Source organism: Lethenteron reissneri, unplaced genomic scaffold (genome assembly GCF_015708825.2).
Source record: "Lethenteron reissneri isolate LAM-NWPU_2019-01 unplaced genomic scaffold, ASM1570882v1 scaffold_1639, whole genome shotgun sequence".
NCBI lineage: Eukaryota > Metazoa > Chordata > Hyperoartia > Petromyzontiformes > Petromyzontidae > Lethenteron > Lethenteron reissneri.
Genome location: NW_026891376.1, coordinates 3863116 through 3881311, shown reverse-complemented (window position 1 = coordinate 3881311; position 18196 = coordinate 3863116). Strand labels below are relative to the sequence as shown.

At 55.4% G+C, this 18196-nt stretch overlaps 1 protein-coding gene across 1 annotated transcript in view; it reads right to left on the bottom strand.

Annotated features, from left to right (window-relative positions):
* The window catches only part of LOC133362993 (1-phosphatidylinositol 4,5-bisphosphate phosphodiesterase gamma-1-like), a 48144-nt gene extending 30933 nt beyond the window's left edge, over positions 1–17211 (bottom strand). Inside the window, exons 1-8 of the mRNA XM_061581979.1 lie at positions 17202–17211; positions 12366–12459; positions 11905–11952; positions 5196–5280; positions 4292–4375; positions 3653–3696; positions 1908–1959; positions 1042–1143 (exon numbers count right to left, since the gene is read on the bottom strand). Of these exons, the coding sequence (XP_061437963.1) occupies positions 1042–1143; positions 1908–1959; positions 3653–3696; positions 4292–4375; positions 5196–5280; positions 11905–11952; positions 12366–12427 (477 nt within the window). The 5' untranslated portion in view covers positions 12428–12459; positions 17202–17211. The remainder of the gene's footprint in view (positions 1–1041; positions 1144–1907; positions 1960–3652; positions 3697–4291; positions 4376–5195; positions 5281–11904; positions 11953–12365; positions 12460–17201) is intronic.
* Positions 17212–18196: the final 985 nt, after the last annotated feature.

The following is an 18196-nucleotide window of genomic DNA, read 5'->3' as shown; positions in this document are numbered from 1 at the left end:
TGTGTGGGGGTGAGGGTGTGGGTGACCGTGTGGGTGAGTGTGGGGGTGACCGTGTGGGTGACCGTGTGGGTGAGCGTGTGGGTGAGTGTGGGGGTGAGGGTGTGGGGGTGAGGGTGTGGGTGAGTGTGGGGGTGACCGTGTGAGTGAGTGTGTGGGTGACCGTGTGGGTGAGCGTGGGGGTGAGGGAGTGGGTGAGCGTGTGGGTGACCGTGTGGGTGAGGGTGTGGGTGACCGTGTGGGTGAGTGTGTGGGTGACCGTGTGGGTGACCGTGTGAGTGAGTGTGTGGGTGACCGTGTGGGTGACCGTGTGGGTGAGGGTGTGGGTGACCGTGTGGGTGACCGTGTGGGTTACCGTGTGAGTGAGTGTGTGGGTGACCGTGTGGGTGACCGTGTGGGTGAGCGTGTGAGTTAGTGTGTGGGTGAGCGTGTGAGTGAGTGTGTGGGTGAGTGTGTGGGGGTAAAGGTTTGTGGGTGACCGTTTGGGTGACCGTGTGGGTGACCGTGTGGGTGAGTGTGGTGGTGACCGTGTGGGTGAGTGTGGTGGTGACCGTGTGGGTGAGTGTGGTGGTAAGCGTGGGGGTGACCGTGGGGGTGACCGTGTGGGTGAGTGTGGTGGTGACCGTGTGGGTGACCGTGTGGGTGACCGTGTGGGTGAGTGTGGTGGTAAGCGTGGGGGTGACCGTGGGGGTGAGCGTGGTGGTGACCGTGTGGGTGACCGTGTGCGTGACCGTGTGGGTGAGGGTGTGGGTTAACGTGTGGGTGAGCGTGTGAGTGAGTGTGTGGGTGACCGTGTGGGTGAGCGTGTGAGTGAGTGTGTGGGTGACCGTGTGGGTGACCGTGTGAGTGAGTGTGTGGGTGAGCGTGTGGGTGAGCGTGTAGGTGACCGTGTGGGTGACCGTGTGGGTGAGGGTGTGGGTTACCGTGTGGGTGAGCGTGTGAGTGACCGTGTGGGTGAGCGTGTGAGTGTGTGGGTGACCGTGCGGGTGAGCATGTGGGTGACCGTGTGGGTGAGTGTGGGGGTGGGGAGAGGTCATGGGCCACCTCCTCCAGAGCGAAGTAGGGCTCCTCAATCTCCCGCATGGGGTCGTTGAGGTACAGCTCCATGAAGCGACGCACTTTCGACACGTCGTTGGCCCAGCTCTCCTGCGTGCAGCCACGGCGGCAAGGACAACAACAACAACAACAGCAACAACAACAAGCACGCGGATATCAACATCAATAACAACATGAACAATATCAACAACACAACATCATCGCTCTCTCTCCCATCATCATGGTGGAATTTAGGAGACCCATAGACTCATCACACAGCAGAGAGCCAGAGACTCATCACACAGCAGAGAGCCAGAGACTCATCACACAGCAGAGAGCCATAGACTCATCACACAGCAGAGACCCATAGACTCATCACACAGCAGAGACCCATAGACTCATCACACTGCAGAGACCCATAGACTCATCACACAGCAGAGACCCATAGACTCATCACACAGCAGAGAGCCATAGACTCATCACACTGCAGAGACCCATAGACTCATCACACAGCAGAGAGCCATAGACTCATCACACAGCAGAGAGCCATAGACTCATCACACAACAGAGAGCCATAGACTCATCACACAGCAGAGAGCCACAGACTCATCACACAGCAGAGAGCCAGACTCATCACACAGCAGAGAGCCACAGACTCATCACACAGCAGAGAGCCATAGACTCATCACACAGCAGAGACCCATAGACTCACACAGCAGAGCCACACTTACACACACACGTACACACACACACGTACACACACACAGACCCACACGTACACACACACACACGCACACACACACACATGTACACACACACACACGTACACACACACACACGTACACACACACACACATGCTCTGCCGCTAACTCACCTTCTGGTCCCAGATGAGAAACTTCTGAAACTCATCCAGAGGAATGCGGTTCCTGCGGACGAGAAAAAAGAAAAACGCGCAAAAGGTAAAAGTGCCGTACAGCTCGTGGGTAAACACACCCACAGGAGCTAATGACACGGGAGTCAGTTGTGAGTGTGAAGGGACTGGTGGTTAAGGGAGGTAATGACAGGGGAGTCAGTTGTGAGTGTGAAGGGACTGGTGGCCATGGGAGGTAATGACACGGGAGTCAGTTGTGAGTGCGAAGGGACTGGTGGCCACGGGAGGTAATGACAGAGGAGTCAGCTGTGAGTGTGAAGGGACTGGTGGCCACGGGAGGTAATGACAGGGGGGTCAGTTGTGAGTGCGAAGGGACTGGTGGCCACGGGAGGTAATGACAGGGGGGTCAGCTGTGAGTGTGAAGGGACTGGTGGCCACGGGAGGTAATGACAGGGGGGTCAGCTGTGAGTGTGAAGGGACTGGTGGCCACGGGAGGTAATGACAGGGGGGTCAGTTGTGAGTGCGAAGGGACTGGTGGCCACGGGAGGTAATGACAGGGGGGTCAGTTGTGAGTGCGAAGGGACTGGTGGCCACGGGAGGTAATGAGAGGGGAGTCAGCTGTGAGTGCAAAGGGACTGGTGGCCACGGGAGGTAATGACAGGGGAGTCAGTTGTGAGTGTGAAGGGACTGGTGGCCACGGGAGGTAATGACACGGGAGTCAGTTGTGAGTGCGAAGGGACTGGTGGCCACGGGAGTTAATGACAGGGGAGTCAGCTGTGAGTGTGAAGGGACTGGTGGCCATGGGAGGTAATGACAGGGGAGTCAGTTGTGAGTGTGAAGGGACTGGTGGCCACGGGAGTTAATGACAGGGGAGTCAGCTGTGAGTGTGAAGAGACTGGTGGCTACGGGAGGTAATGACAGGGGAGTCAGCCTGCAGTGTGAGTGGACTGGTGGCCACGGGAGGTAATGACAGGGTAGTCAGCTGTGAGTGTGAAGGGACTGGTGGCCATGGGAGGTAGTGACAGGGGAGTCAGTTGTGAGTGTGAAGGGACTGGTGGCTACGGGAGGTAATGACAGGGGAGTCAGCTGTGAGTGTGAAGGGACTGGTGGCCACGGGAGGTAATGACAGGGGAGTCAGTTGTGAGTGTGAAGGGACTGGTGGCCACGGGAGGTAATGACAGGGGAGTCAGTTGTGAGTGTGAAGGGACTGGTGGCCACGGGAGGTAATGACAGGGGAGTCAGCTGTGAGTGTGAAGGGACTGGTGGCCACGGGAGGTAATGACAGGGGAGTCAGCTGTGAGTGTGAAGGGACTGGTGGCCACGGGAGGTAATGACAGGGGAGTCAGCTGTGAGTGTGAAGGGACTGGTGGCCACGGGAGGTAATGACAGGGGGAGTCAGTTGTGAGTACACAGAGATTCAGAGACCCATAGACACTCACAGGAACTCAAAGACCCATAGAGACTCACATAGACTTAGAGACCCATAGAGATGCACAGCGACTCAGAAACCCACAGAGACTCAGAGACCCAGAGACTCAGAAACTCACAGAGACTCAGAGACCCATAGAGACCCACAGAGACTGACAGAGACTCGCAGAGACTCAGATACCCATAAAAACGCACAGAGACTCAGAGACCCATAGAGACCCACAGAGACTCACAGAGACTCAGAAACACACAGAGATGCACAGAGACTCACAAGACCCATAGAGACGCACACTGGCGCACGGGGTAAATGCTGTGTGTACCTGAAGCTCACGGACAGACCCTGTTCCAGGAGATGCTGCAGGATCTGTAAGACAATGAGCACAGCGTAGCCCCTGTTATTGCAACTCCGCTAGTCTATGGGACGTCCGGTAACAACAACAGATACAAACACGTGGCCAAAGCTGCAGTGCACCACCATCATCATCATCACCACCATCATCGTCGTCATCACCACCACCATCGTCATCATCACCACCATCATCATCACTGTTATTATCACCACGATCATCGTCATCATCACCACCATCATCATCATCACCGCCAACACCATTGTTATTATCACCACAATCATCATCATCACCGCCACCACCATCGTCATCGTCATCATCACCACGATCATCGTAATCGTCACCACCATCATCATCGTTATCATCACCACAATCATCGTCATCATCACCACCATCATTGTCATCACTACGATCATCATCATCACTACGATCATCATCATCATCATCACCACGATCACCATCATCACCACCATCGTCATCATCATCACAATCATCATCATCACCACAACGATCATCGTCATCATCACCACCATCATCATCATCACCACCATCACCGCGACAACCACCACCAACGCCGCCACCACCACCACCGTCACCGCCATCGGCACTCACCACACGCTGGCAGTCAAACATGAGGTTCTTGTAGAAAAGTGCAAACTGCTCAAAGGACATTTCTGTTGGGCCTGGCTCCACCTCCTGCACACAGCACACACACAGCACACACACAACACAGCACACACACAGCACACAGCACGTACAGCACACACAGCACATACAGCACACACACACATAGCACACACACACACACACAGCACACACAGCACACACAGCACCTCCGGTTAGCACAGTTGACTACGTATGGCGCAAATGAAGAGTTCAACATACGCACACACTTACACACACACACACACTTACACACACACACACACACTTACACACACACACACAGATTCCCAGTGTAGCCTGTAACAGACTGTTGGGGCAAGTGCTGTTAGCGAGTAGCAGCTCCTCACACACAGACACACTCACTCACACACAGACACATTCACTCACTCACACACAGACACACTCACACACAGACGCACTCACTCACACACAGACACACTCACACACAGACACACTCACTCACATACAGACTCACTCACACACAGACACTCACAGACAGACACACTCACTCACTCACACACAGACACACTCACTCACACACAGACACACTCACACACAGACGCACTCACTCACTCACACACAGACGCACTTACTCACACACAGACACACTCACACACGAACACACAGACACACTCACTCACACACACACAGACACACTCACTCACACACACACAGACACACTCACTCACACACAGACACACTCACTCACACACAGACACACTCACTCACACACAGACACACTCACTCACCTACACACTCACACACAGACACACTCACTCACTCACACACTCACACACAGACACACTCACACACGAACGTGTGTGCGTGCGTGCCGCAAAGAGTCACCCACCACGAACTTGTCCCTCAGGTAGCGCATGCTGGGCACCTTGAAGTTGACATTTGGCAGGAAGACTTTTAGCTCCTTCATGCCCACACTGCGGAGACAGGGAGCACGTGAGAGTAGCCTGTGGGTCTCTCTGTGTGAGTCTGTGGGTCTCTGTGTGAGTCTGTGGGTCTCTGTGCGAGTCTGTGGGTCTCTCTGTGTGAGTCTGTGGGTCTCTGTGCGAGTCTGTGGGTCTCTGTGCGAGTCTATGGGTCTCTGTGTGAGTCTGTGGGTCTCTGTGTGAGTCTGTGGGTCACTGTGTGAGTCTGTGGGTCTCTGTGTGAGTCTGTGGGTCTCTGTGCGAGTCTGTGGGTCTCTGTGTGAGTCTGTGGGTCTCTGTGTGAGTAGTCTGTAGGTATCTCTGTGTGAGTCTGTGGGTCTCTGTGTGAGTAGTCTATGGGTCTCTGTGTGAGTCTGTGGGTCTCTGTGTGAGTCTGTGGGTCTCTGTGTGAGTCTGTGGGTCTCTGTGTGAGTCTATGGGTCTCTGTGTGAGTCTGTGGGTCTCTCTGTGTGAGTCTGTGGGTCTCTGTGTGAGTCTGTGGGTCTCTGTGTGAGTCTGTGGGTCTCTGTGTGAGTCTGTGAGTCTCTGTGTGAGTAGTCTATGGGTCTCTGTGTGAGTCTGTGGGTCTCTCTGTGTGAGTCTGTGGGTCTCTGTGCGAGTCTGTGGGTCTCTCTGTGTGAGTCTGTGGGTCTCTGTGTGAGTCTGTGGGTCTCTGTGCGAGTCTGTGGGTCTCTCTGTGTGAGTCTGTGGGTCTCTGTGTGAGTATGTGGGTCTCTGTGTGAGCTGTGGGTCTCTGTGTGAGTCTGTGGGTCTCTGTGTGAGTCTATGGGTCTCTGTGTGAGTAGTCTGTGGGTCTCTGTGTGAGTCTGTGGGTCTCTGTGTGAGTAGTCTATGGGTCTCTGTGTGAGTCTGTGGGTCTCTCTGTGTGAGTCTGTGGGTCTCTGTGTGAGTCTCTGTGTGAGTCTGTGGGTCTCTGTGTGAGTAGTCTATGGGTCTCTGTATGAGTCTGTGGTTATCTCTGTGTGAGTCTGTGTGAGTCTGTGGGTCTCTGTGTGAGTCTGTGGGTCTCTGTGTGAGTAGTCTGTGGGTCTCTGTGTAAGTCTGTGGGTCTCTGTGTGAGTCTATGGGTCTGTCTGTGTGAGTCTGTGGGTCTCTGTGTGAGTCTGTGGGTCTCTGTGTGAGTAGTCTGTAGGTGTCTATGGGTCTCTGTGTGAGTCTGTGGGTCTCTGTGTGAGTCTGTGGGTCTCTGTGTGAGTCTGTGGGTCTCTGTGTGAGTCTGTGGGTCTCTGTGTGAGTAGTCTGTGGGTGTCTATGGGTCTCTGTGTGAGTCTGTGGGTCTCTGTGTGAGTAGTCTGTGGGTGTCTATGGGTCTCTGTGTGAGTCTGTGGGTCTCTGTGTGAGTCTGTGGGTCTCTGTGTGAGTCTGTGGGTCTCTGTGTGAGTCTGTGGGTCTCTGTGTGAGTAGTCTGTGGGTGTCTATGGGTCTCTGTGTGAGTCTATGGGTCTCTGTGTGAGTCTGTGGGTCTCTGTGTGAGTCTGTGGGTCTCTGTGAGAGTCTGTGGGTCTCTGTGTGAATCTGTGGGTCTCTGTGTGAGTAGTCTATGGGTCTCTGTGTGAGTCTGTGGTTATCTCTGTGTGAGTCTGTGAGTCTGTGAGTCTGTGTTGAGTCTGTGGGTCTCTGTGTGAGTCTGTGGGTCTCTGTGTGAGTAGTCTGTGGGTCTCTGTGTGAGTCTGTGGGTCTCTGTGTGAGTCTGTGGGTCTCTGTGTGAGTCTATGGGTCTCTGTGTTAGTCTGTGGGTCTCTGTGTGAGTCTGTGGGTCTCTGTGTGAGTAGTCTGTGGGTGTCTATGGGTCTCTGTGTGAGTCTGTGGGTCTCTGTGTGAGTAGTCTATGGGTCTCTGTGTGAGTCTGTGGGTCTTTGTGAGAGTCTGTGGGTCTCTGTGTGAGTAGTCTGTGGGTCTCTGTGTGAGTAGTCTATGGGTCTCTGTGCGAGTCTGTGGGTCTCTGTGAGAGTCTGTGGGTCTCTGTGTGAGTAGTCTGTGGGTCTCTGTGTGAGTAGTCTGTGGGTGTCTATGGGTCTCTATGGTGTGAGTCTAAAGGTCTATACTTGTGTAGTGTGTAGTAGTGTACTATATAGTAGTGTGTAGTGTATATTAGTGTGTAGTGTAATGTATAGTATGTGTGCAAGTGTGTGTGTGCATGCGTATGTGTGTGTGTATGTGCCTGTGTGTGTGCGTGTGCGCGTGTGTGCGTGTGCGCATGCCTGTGTGCGTGTGCCTGTGTGTGTATATGCCTGTGTGCGTGCGTGTGCCTGTGTGTGTGTGTGTGTGCGTGCGTGTGCCTGTGTGTGTATATGCCTGTGTGCGTGCCTGTGTGTGTGTGTGCGTGCGTATGCCTGTGTGTGTGCCTGTGTGTGTGTGTGCGTGTGCGCGTGTGTGCGTGTGCGCATGCCTGTGTGCGTGTGCGCATGCCTGTGTGCGTGCCTGTGTGTGTGTGTGCGTGTGCGTGCGTGTGCCTGTGTGTGTGAGTGCGGGGAGCGGATGGGCAGCGTTGGTGTAGTGCTTAGCGCTGCGCTGCGCTACGAACCCGGCTTATGACCCGAGTTCGATTCGCGCTCACGGCCAACACCGGTGACGATTATCTGAACCGGTCCTGGGCCTCCCCTAGGTCGACTCGGCCTCAAATGAGTTACCCGGTGCGGTGTGCAGTAAACATCGCCACACGGGCAGACCCAGCACCTGCTGGGTCTGTCCCGTGACCTCCTCCTCCTCCTGCACCTAGCCTGGCACAGCAGTCAACCCACGGCACCTGCTGGGTCTGTCCCGTGACCTCCTCCTCCTGCACCTAGCCTGGCACAGCAGTCAACCCATGGCACCTGCTGGGTCTGTCCCGTGACCTCCTCCTGCACCTAGCCTGGCACAGCAATCAACCCATGGCACCTGCTGGGTCTGTCCCGTGACCTCCTCCTCCTGCACCTAGCCTAGCACAGCAATCAACCCACGGCACCTGCTGGGTCTGCCACGTGACCTCCTCCTGCACCTAGCCTGGCACAGCAGTCAACCCACGGCACCCGCTGGGTCTGTCCCGTGACCTCCTCCTGCACCTAGCCTGGCACAGCAGTCAACCCACGGCACCTGCTGGGTCTGCCCCGTGACCTCCTCCTCCTGCACCTAGCCTGGCACAGCAGTCAACCCACGGCACCTGCTGGGTCTGCCCGGTGACCTCCTGCTCCTGCACCTAGCCTGGCACAGCAGTCAACCCACGGCACCTGCTGGGTCTGCCCCGTGACCTCCTCCTGCACCTAGCCTGGCACGGGCGGTGACGTCACCGCGGCTTCACTGGTATCGGTGGGCGCGCACCCGCCGGTTGCCGGGCGACGCCGCAGGAGGCCGTGGAGTTCCACCGACGGTTATCTTTGCCAGGAGGCCGGGATCTTTGCCGATAACGTACAAGCGGCTTCCTCCAGCCGGGCGAAAGGAAGCCGTTTGGAAGCCACCCACACCGACAACACACACACCCACACACACACACCCACACACACACCCAGCCACACACACACACACACACCCACACACACACCCAGCCACACACACACACGCACACCCACACACTCCACCCCGCAGCCACACACACACACGCACCCAGCCACACACACCCACACACGCACCCACCCACCTACCCAGCCACACACACACACAACCACACACCCCGCACCCACACACACAACACACCCAGCCACACACACCCACCCAGCCACACACACACCCACACCCAGCCACACATACACCCCACCCAGCCACACACACACACACACCCAGCCACACACACACACCCACCCAGCCACACACACACACCCACCCAACCACACACCCACACACAGCCAGCCACACATAGACCCCACCCAGCCACACACACCCAGCCACACACAGCCACCCACCCACATACCCACCCACACCCACAAACCCACCCACACCCACCAACCCACCCACACCCACCAACCCACCCACACCCACCAACCCACCCACACCCACCAACCCACCCACACCCACCAACCCACCCACACCCACATACCCACCCACACCCACCAACCCACCCACACCCACCAACCCACCCACACCCACCAACCCACCCACACCCACCAACCCACCCACACCCACCAACCCACCAACACCCAGGCGGGGTCCAGGACCAGACCCGGCATGAGGGGGGAGAGAAGGCAAAACCACCACGGCGCCCACTCGGCCGGGAATCGATAACACATGTGTGTGTGTGTGTGTACACGTGTGTGTGTGTGTGTGTACGTGTGTGTACGTGTGTGTGTGTACGTGCATTTGTGTATGTACGTGCGTGTGTGTGTACGTGTGTGTGTGTGTACATGTGTGTGTGTCTACGTGCGTGTGTGTGTGTACGTGTGTGTGTACGTGCGTGTGTACGTGCGTGTGTGTGTGTACGTGCGTGCGTGTGTACGTGCATGTGTGTGTGTACGTGCGTGCGTGTACGTGTGTGTGTGTGTACGTGCATGTGTGTACGTGCATGTGTGTGTGTGTGTACGTGCGTGTGTGTGCCGGGTAAGGTCCTGGCAAGGATTATTCAACATCGCCTTTCTAGGCACGCTGAGGAGAGGCTTGCGGAGCCCCAATGCGGTTTCAGGAAAGGGCGGTCCTGTACAGATGCCATATTTTCTGTCCGTCTGCTACAGCAGAGGTGTAGGGAATTCCAAAAAGACCTACATCTCTGCTTTATTGACCTGGTCAAGGCCTATGATACCATCAGTAGGCCTGGGCTCTGGGTTGTTCTTCGTGCTTTCGGAGTCCCTGACCCTCTGCTCACGATCATTAAGGACCTTCATGATGGTGAGCGGGCCCGGGTAAAACTACGTGGCTGGGAGTCGGAGCCTTTCCCTGTACACCTTGGGGTGCGACAGGGATGTCCTCTGGCTCCCACATTATTTAACATCTATTTTGACTGCGTAGTTTGTGAAGCCTTCAATAGCTGTACCGGGGGAATTTCCATTTGGTACAGATATAATGGGAGGCTGATCGATGTCCGGGTGCGATCAAGGGATGGCTCCCTATTGGTCAACCACGTTATGTATGCCGATGATTTGGTAATAGCTGCTCATTCAGAGGAGGAGTTGGGAGACGCTGCTGCTGAGACTGGAGCATGCCACTAAGAGGTGGGGCCTTACCATCAGCCCCACCAAAACTCAGCACCTGCCTGGGTATTTTGTACCATCGGACACTCCACCCCCACAACTCCCAATCGGCGATGGGGCAGTTGTGGAGAGAGTGGAGAGTTTCCCATACCTGGGCAGTGTGTTTATGACCGGCTCCAGTTTAACAGCAGAGGTCAGTCGAGCGGCAATATCTTTTCATTGGTTGCGTAACGCTGTTTGGAAGCTACCTGGTCTGTCGCTCCGCACGAAGCTTCAGGTCTTCTCGGCCACAGTCATTCCCTCCCTTCTCTACGCTTGTGAAACGTGGACCCCCCTAATGGAACATCTTCGCCGGTTGGAAACATTTAGGCTGGCCTGCCTACGATCCATCATGGGTTTAGCCAGGCTGGATTGTGTGAGGAGCTCACAAATCGTTGAAAGATCTGGACAAAGTCGCATCTGTGAGCTCCTCCGGCAGGCAAGGCTGCGTTCGCTGGGCCATGTAGCCCGCATGCCCAGCTACCGCATGCCTAAACAGCTTTTGTTCGGCCGGATCGAGGGGGCTAAACGGGCGCGGCACAGGCTAGAGAAGAGATGGAGTGACGTGGTACAGGAGGACGTGGAGCTGAGTGAACTTGCCGATGACCGGTACCAGCGGTGTCAAGATCGGCCTCTGTGGAGGAGGCTCGTGAAGGACGCTACTGGGCAGTTGGAGGCAGTCGCCCTCCAACAACAACGGAGGGCGGAGGAGCGACGCTCACAACAACGAGCGGAGCGCCGGGTGGCCAAAGCACAGCGAGTTGGCACAATGGGGGCACAGGTGGTGCATCAGCCAGTCATCTCAGTCAGTCGACCCGTGGCACCTGCTGGGTCTGCCCCGTGACCTCCTGCCAGCGGGCGTTCAACACTTCACATGGCCTCAAGGTGCACATAGCCTGGCACAAGCGTCGTAGTGACGTCACCGCCACTTAGTGGCGAATGGCGGTTGTTGTTGCTGCTGTGTGATGAGTCTATGGGTCTCTGTGTGAGTAGTCTATGTGTCTCTGTGTGGGTAGTCTGTGGGTCTCTGTGTGATGAGTCTATGGGTCTCTGTGTGGGTAGTCTGTGGGTCTCTGTGTGAGTAGTCTGTGGGTCTCTGTGTGGGTAGTCTGTGGGTCTCTGTGTGAGTAGTCTATGGGTCTCTGTGTGAGTAGTCTATGGGTCTGTGTGAGTAGTCTGTGGGTCTCTGTGTGAGTAGTCTATGGGTCTCTGTGTGAGTAGTCTATGGGTCTGTGTGAGTAGTCTATGTGTCTCTGTGTGGGTAGTCTATGGGTCTCTGTGTGAGTAGTCTATGGGTCTCTGTGTGAGTAGTCTATGGGTCTGTGTGAGTAGTCTATGGGTCTCTGTGTGAGTAGTCTATGGGTCTCTGTGTGGGTAGTCTATGGGTCTCTGTGTGAGTAGTCTATGGGTCTCTGTGTGAGTAGTCTATGGGTCTCTATGGAGGTGCTGGCAGGGGGAGGTTCGTGTTGGTGGCTGGACTCACGTGTTGCCGCGGTTACGATCCAACGAGTAGAACTGTTTCCTCAACCACCTGCGAAGGAATGCAGAGAGCCATAGACTCATCACACAGCAGAGAGCCATAGACTCATCACACAGCAGAGACCCACAGACTCATCACACAGCAGAGTGTGTGTGTGTGTGCATGAGGGAGTGTGTGTGTGTGTGTGAGTGAGGGAGCGAGTGTGTGTGCGAGCGAGCGAGTGAGCGTGCGAGTGTGTGAATGTGGGAGTGAGTGAGCGTGTGAGTGTACGTGCGAGTGTGTGTGCAAGTGTGGGAGTGAGCGAGCGAGTGAGTGTGCGTGCGAGTGTGGGAGTGAGCGAGCGTGTGTGTGTGCGTGCGTGCGAGTGTGCGTACGAGCGAGGGTGTCCGTGCGTGCGTGTGTGTCCGTGTGTGCGTGCGTGCACGTGCGTGTGTCCGTGCGTGCGCGCGAGCTGACCGGCGTACCGTTCGATCTGCAGGGGCGTGGCGGACTTCTGTGTGTCGGCCACAAACCACTGCAGGCCCATCAGCCAGATCTTCACATCCTCCCGCGTCAGGGCTGGAAGGGTGCGATTACACACAAACAAAAAACAAAGATCCCCCATAAAGCCTTAACAGACTGTAGGGGCAAGTGCTGTTAGCGAGCACCTATGAAGGCCGGCACGGCACACGAGGGGGTGGGTGGCCAGCACCACGCCCGACCGCCTTTGTCTCCCCAGTGGCGATGTTTACACACCTCACCAGGTACTCATTTGAGGCTGAGTCGACCTAGGGGAGGCCCATGACCGGTTCAGATAATCGTCACCGGTGTTGGCCGTGAGCGGGAATCGAACCCGGGTCGCTGGGTTCATAGCACAGTGCGCTAACCGCTGTACCACCGCTCCCCCCACACACACACACGCGTACACACACACGCACACACACGTACACACACACACACACGCACACACACACACGCACACACACAGCACACACAGGCACACACACGCACGCACACACGCATGCACACGCACACACACGCACACAAAGATCCCCCGTGTAGCTTTAACAGACTGTAGGGGCAAGTGCTGTTAGCGAGCGGCACCTACGAAGGCTACCGGCACGGTGGCACACGAGGGGGTGGGTGGCCAGCATCACGCCCGGCCGCCTTTGTCTCTCCCCCAGTGGCGATGTTTACTACTACACCACCGCTACACCAGGTAACTCATTTGAGGCCGAGTCGACCTAGGGGAGGCCCAGGACCGGTTTAGAAAATCGTCACTGGTGTTGGCCGTGAGCGGGAATCGAACTCGGGTCGCCGGGTTCGTAGCGCAGCGTAGTGCTAACCACTGCCCCACCACTCCCCAACACACATGCGCACACACACGCACGCATACACACGCACGCATACACACGCACACACACATACACACAGAGACACAAAGACAAAGGTCCCCCGTGTAGCCTCTAACAGGCTGTCGGGGCAAGTGCTGTTCGTAGCGAGTAGCAACAGCAGTGTCTATAGACACTCAGTGGGACCTTAGCTGCTCAACTAAAAAAAAATGTCGTTTTTGGTGTAGAGATGTTGACTACCTCGCCTGGTATGCAGGAGGTCGTGGGTTCGATCCAGACCCCTGACGATGCCTGCTGCTACTGCTGTACATGTGGAGTCTGCGTCTCTCATCATCATAATCACGGTGACTAGGAGATGTTGACTACCTCGCCTGGTCTACAGGAGGTCCTGGTCTACAGTAGTTCGTGGGTTCGATCCCTGCTGCTGTATATGTGGAGTCTGTGTCTCTCTCATCATCATCATCATCACCACAGTGGCTTGGAGATGTTGACTACCTCGCCTGGGCTACAGGAGGTCGTGGGTTCGATCCCGACCCCTGACAATGCCTGCTGCTGCTGCTGTTGTCTATGTGGAGTCTGCGTCTCTCTCCCCGTGGCGGTCACCGCCTCTAGAATGGAAGTCGCCATGCCCTCAGAGTTATTCGGCCGCTGCTCTGAATTCTAACAGCCGTGACGACAGCAATGACAGCAGCCACCTGGGGGGGCTGCTGTCATTCGTCATCGCTACGTGGTGTTTCTGTGGGTCTCTGTGTGTCTCTGTGTGTCTCTGTGGGTCTCTGTGGGTCTCTGTGGGTCTCTGTGGGTCTCTATGGGTCTCTATGATGGGTCTCTATGATGGGTCTCTATGTGTTTATGTGGGTCTCTGTGTCTCTATGATGGGTCTCTATGTGTTTCTGTGGGTCTCTATGTGTCTCTGTGGGTCTCTGTGTCTCTATGATGGGTCTCTGTGGGTCTCTATGGGGCTCTGCGTGTCTCTGTGTATCTATGTGTTGCTATGCGACTCTATGGGTCTCTGTGTATCTATGGGTCTCGATGGGTCACTATGTGTCTCTATGTGTCTCTATCATCTGTGATGGTGGTGATGTATGATGATGGTGGTGATGATTGTGATGATGGTGGTGATGGTGCTGATGGTGATGATGGTGGTGATGGTGATGGTGGTGATGATGATGGTGATGATGATGATGGTGGTGGTGATGATGGTGGTGGTGATGATGGTGGTGGTGGTGATGGTGATGATGATGGTGGTGGTGGTGGTGATGATGGTGGTGGTGGTGATGGTGATGATGATGGTGGTGATGATGATGATGGTGATGATGATGATGGTGGTGGTGGTGATGGTAGTGGTGGTGATGATGATGATGGTGGTGATGGTGATGATGATGATGGTGGTGGTGGTGATGATGATGATGATGGTGGTGGTGATGATGATGATGGTGGTGGTGATGATGATGATGATGGTGGTGGTGATGGTGGTGATGGTAGTGATGGTGGTGATGGTAGTGATGATGATGGTGGTGGTGATGGTGGTGATGGTAGTGATGGTGGTGATGGTAGTGATGATGATGGTGGTGGTGATGATGATGATGATGGTGGTGGTGATGATGATGATGGTGGTGGTGGTGGTGATGGTGGTGATGATGGTGGTGATGGTGATGATGGTGATGATGGTGGTGATGGTGATGATGGTGGTGATGGTGATGGTGGTGATGATGGTGGTGATGGTGATGATGGTGATGATGGTGGTGATGGTGATGATGGTGATGATGATGGTGGTGATGGTGGTGATGGTGGTGATGATGATGGTGGTGATGGTGGTGGTGGTGATGGTGATGATGGTGATGATGGTGATGATGGTGATGGTGGTGATGGTGGTGATCATGGTGATGGTGGTGATGATGATGGTGGTGATGGTGGTGATGATGGTGATGATGGTGATGATGGTGGTGGTGATGGTGATGATGGTGGTGATGGTGGTGATGGTGGTGATGACGATGGTGGTGATGGTGGTGTGTGTGTGTGAGCTGCTATCATCTGCGATGGACCAGGTGGATTCTGTAAAAGATCTCCTACACAGTAGCTCGGTGGGGCATTACAGCTGGTAACATAAACACGTGGGTAGGTGGGTGAGTGGGTGGGTGAGTGGGTGGGTGAGTGAGTGAGTAGGTGGGTGAGTGGGTGAGTGGGTGGGTGACTGGATGAGTGAGTGAGTGGGTGGGTGAGTGGGTGGGTGGGTGAGTGGGTGGGTGAGTGGGTGACTGGGTGGGTGAGTGGGTGAGTCAGTGGGTGAGTGGGTGGGTGAATGGGTGGATGGGTGAGTGTGTGGATGGCTGGGTGGGTGAGTGTGTGGATGGCTGGGTGGGTGAGTGGATGACATGTACACACACACGTACATACATACACACACACGAATGCAGCTACTTCCTCAAGGAGTAGTAACTTTGCAAACCAAAGTGGCGATTGTGAACTTGCTGTAAATATCTTAGCGGCGAAAGAAGAATGATAAAAATTCGTTCAGTATTCATGACCCCGCTCTAGTATTTGTGCGTGTGTGTGTCGCGTGTGTGTCGCGCGTGTGTGTGTCGTCTGTGTGTGTGTCGTCTGTGTGTGTGTCCGTGTGTATTTTGTCAATGTGTGTGTGTCCTTGTGTATGTGTCCGTGTGTATGTCTGTGTGTCCGTATGTGTCTTTGTGTATGTGTGTCTGTCTGTCTGTGTGTGTCTGTCTGTGTCTGTGTGTCTGTCTGTGTCTGTGTGTGTCTGTGTGTGTCTCTGTGTGTCTGTGTGTGTCTGTGTGTGTCTGTCTGTGTGTGTGTCTGGCACAAGCGTCGTGGTGACGTCACCGCCACTTAGTGGCGAATGGCGGTTGTTGTTGTGTCTGTCTGTGTGTGTCTGTCTGTGTGTCTGTCTGTGCGTGTCTCTGTCGGCCGGGCGTGGTGCTGGCCACCCACCCCCTCAGGTGCCACCGCACCGGTAGCCTTCACAGGTGCTGCTGCTACTCGCTACTGACAGCACTTGCCCCTACAGCCCTGTTAGAGGCTACGCAGGGGATCTTTGACTTTGTCAGTGGGTTTAGTGAACTGCTGGGTGCAATCATGCATGGACACAGCGGGTGAGTGTACGGGTGAGTTAGTGAATGAGCGGGTGAGCGTACGGGTGAGTTAGTGAGTGAGCGTATGGGTGAGTTAGTGAGTGAGTAGGTGAGCGTACAGGTGGGTGAGTGAGTGTGTGAGTGAGTGAGCGGGTGAGCGTACGGGTGAGTTAGTGAGTGAGCGGGTGAGCGTACAGATGAGTGAGCGGGTGAGCATACGGGTGAGTTAGTCAGTGAGCGGGTGAGCGTACGGATGACTGAGTGAGCGGGTGAGCATATGGGCGAGTGAGTGAGCGGGTGAGTGTACGAGTGAGTGAGCGGGTGAGCGTATGGTTGAGTGAGCGGGTGAGCGGGTGAGTGAGTGAACGGATGAGTGAGCGTATGGTTGAGTGAGTGAGTGAGCGGCGAGTGAGTGAGTGAGCGGGTGAGTGAGCGTATGGTTGAGTGAGTGAGCAGGTGAGCGAGTGAGTGAGTGAGCGGGTGAGTGAGCGTATGGTTGAGTGAGTGAGTGAGTGGGTGAGTGAGTGAGTGAGTAAGCGGGTGAGTGAGTGGTTGAGTGAGTGAGTGAGCGGTGAGTGAGTGAATAAGCGGGTGAGTGAGTGGTTGAGTGAGTGAGTGAGCGGGTGAGTGAGTGAGTGGTTGAGTGATTGAGTGGTTGAGTGAGTGAGTGGTTGAGTGAGTGGTTGAGTGAGTGAGTGGTTGAGTGAGTGGTTGAGTGAGTGAGTGGGTGAGTGAGTGGTTGAGTGAGTGAGTGTATGGTTGAGTGAGCGAGTGGTTGAGTGAGTGAGTGAGCGGGTGAGCATACGGGTGAGTGAGTGAGTGGTTGAGTGAGTGAGTGAGCATACGGGTGAGTGAGTGAGTGAGTGAGCGGGCGAGTTACCGGCGACGCTGAGGGTATGGTTGAGTGAGTGAGATGGTTGAGTGAGCGAGTGGTTGAGTGAGCGGGCGAGCGGGTGAGTGAGTGGTTGAGTGGTTGAGTGAGTGGTTGAGTGAGTGGTTGAGCGAGTGAGTGAGTGGGTGAGTGGTTGAGCGAGTGAGTGAGCGGGTGAGCATATGGGCGAGTGAGTGAGCGGGTTGAGTGTACGAGTGAGTGAGCGGGTGAGCGTATGGTTGAGTGAGCGGGTGAGCGGGTGAGTGAGTGAACGGATGAGTGAGCGTATGGTAGTCGATGAGTGAGTGAGGCGGCGAGTGAGTGAGTGGAGTGGGTGAGTGAGCGTATGGTTGTAGTGAGTGAGCAGGTGAGCGAGTGAGTGAGGGGCAGGTGAGTCGAGTGGTGAGTGAGTGAGTGAGCGGGTGAGTGAGCGTATGGTTGAGTGAGTGTAGTGAGGGGGGAGTGAGTGAGTGAGTGGTTGAGAGTGAGTGAGTGGCGTGAGTGAGTGAGTGGTTGATGATTGAGTGGTTGAGTGAGTGAGTGTTGAAGTGATTGAGTGGTTGAGTGAGTGAGTGGTTGAGTGAGGGTTGAAGTGAGTGAGTGGTTGAATGGAGGGTTGAATGAGTGAGTGGGTGAGGGAGGAGTGGTTGAGTGAGTGAGTGTATGGTTGAGTGAGCGAGTGGTTGAGTGATGAGTGAGCGGGTGAGCATACGGTGAGTGAGTGAGTCGGTTGGAGTGAGTGAGTGAGCATACGGTGAGTGAGTTGAGTGAGCGGTCGAGTTACCGGCGACGCTGAGGGTATGGTTGAGTGAGTGAGTGGTTGAGTGAGCGAGTTGGTTGAGTGAGCGGGCGAGCGGGTGAGTGAGTGGTTGAGTGGTTGAGTGAGTGGTTGAGTGAGTGGTTGAGTGAGTGGTTGAGCGAGTGAGTGAGTGGGTGAGCGGTTGAGTGAGTGGTTGAGTGAGCGAGTGGTGAGTGAGTGAGTGGTGAGTGAGTGAGCGGCTGAG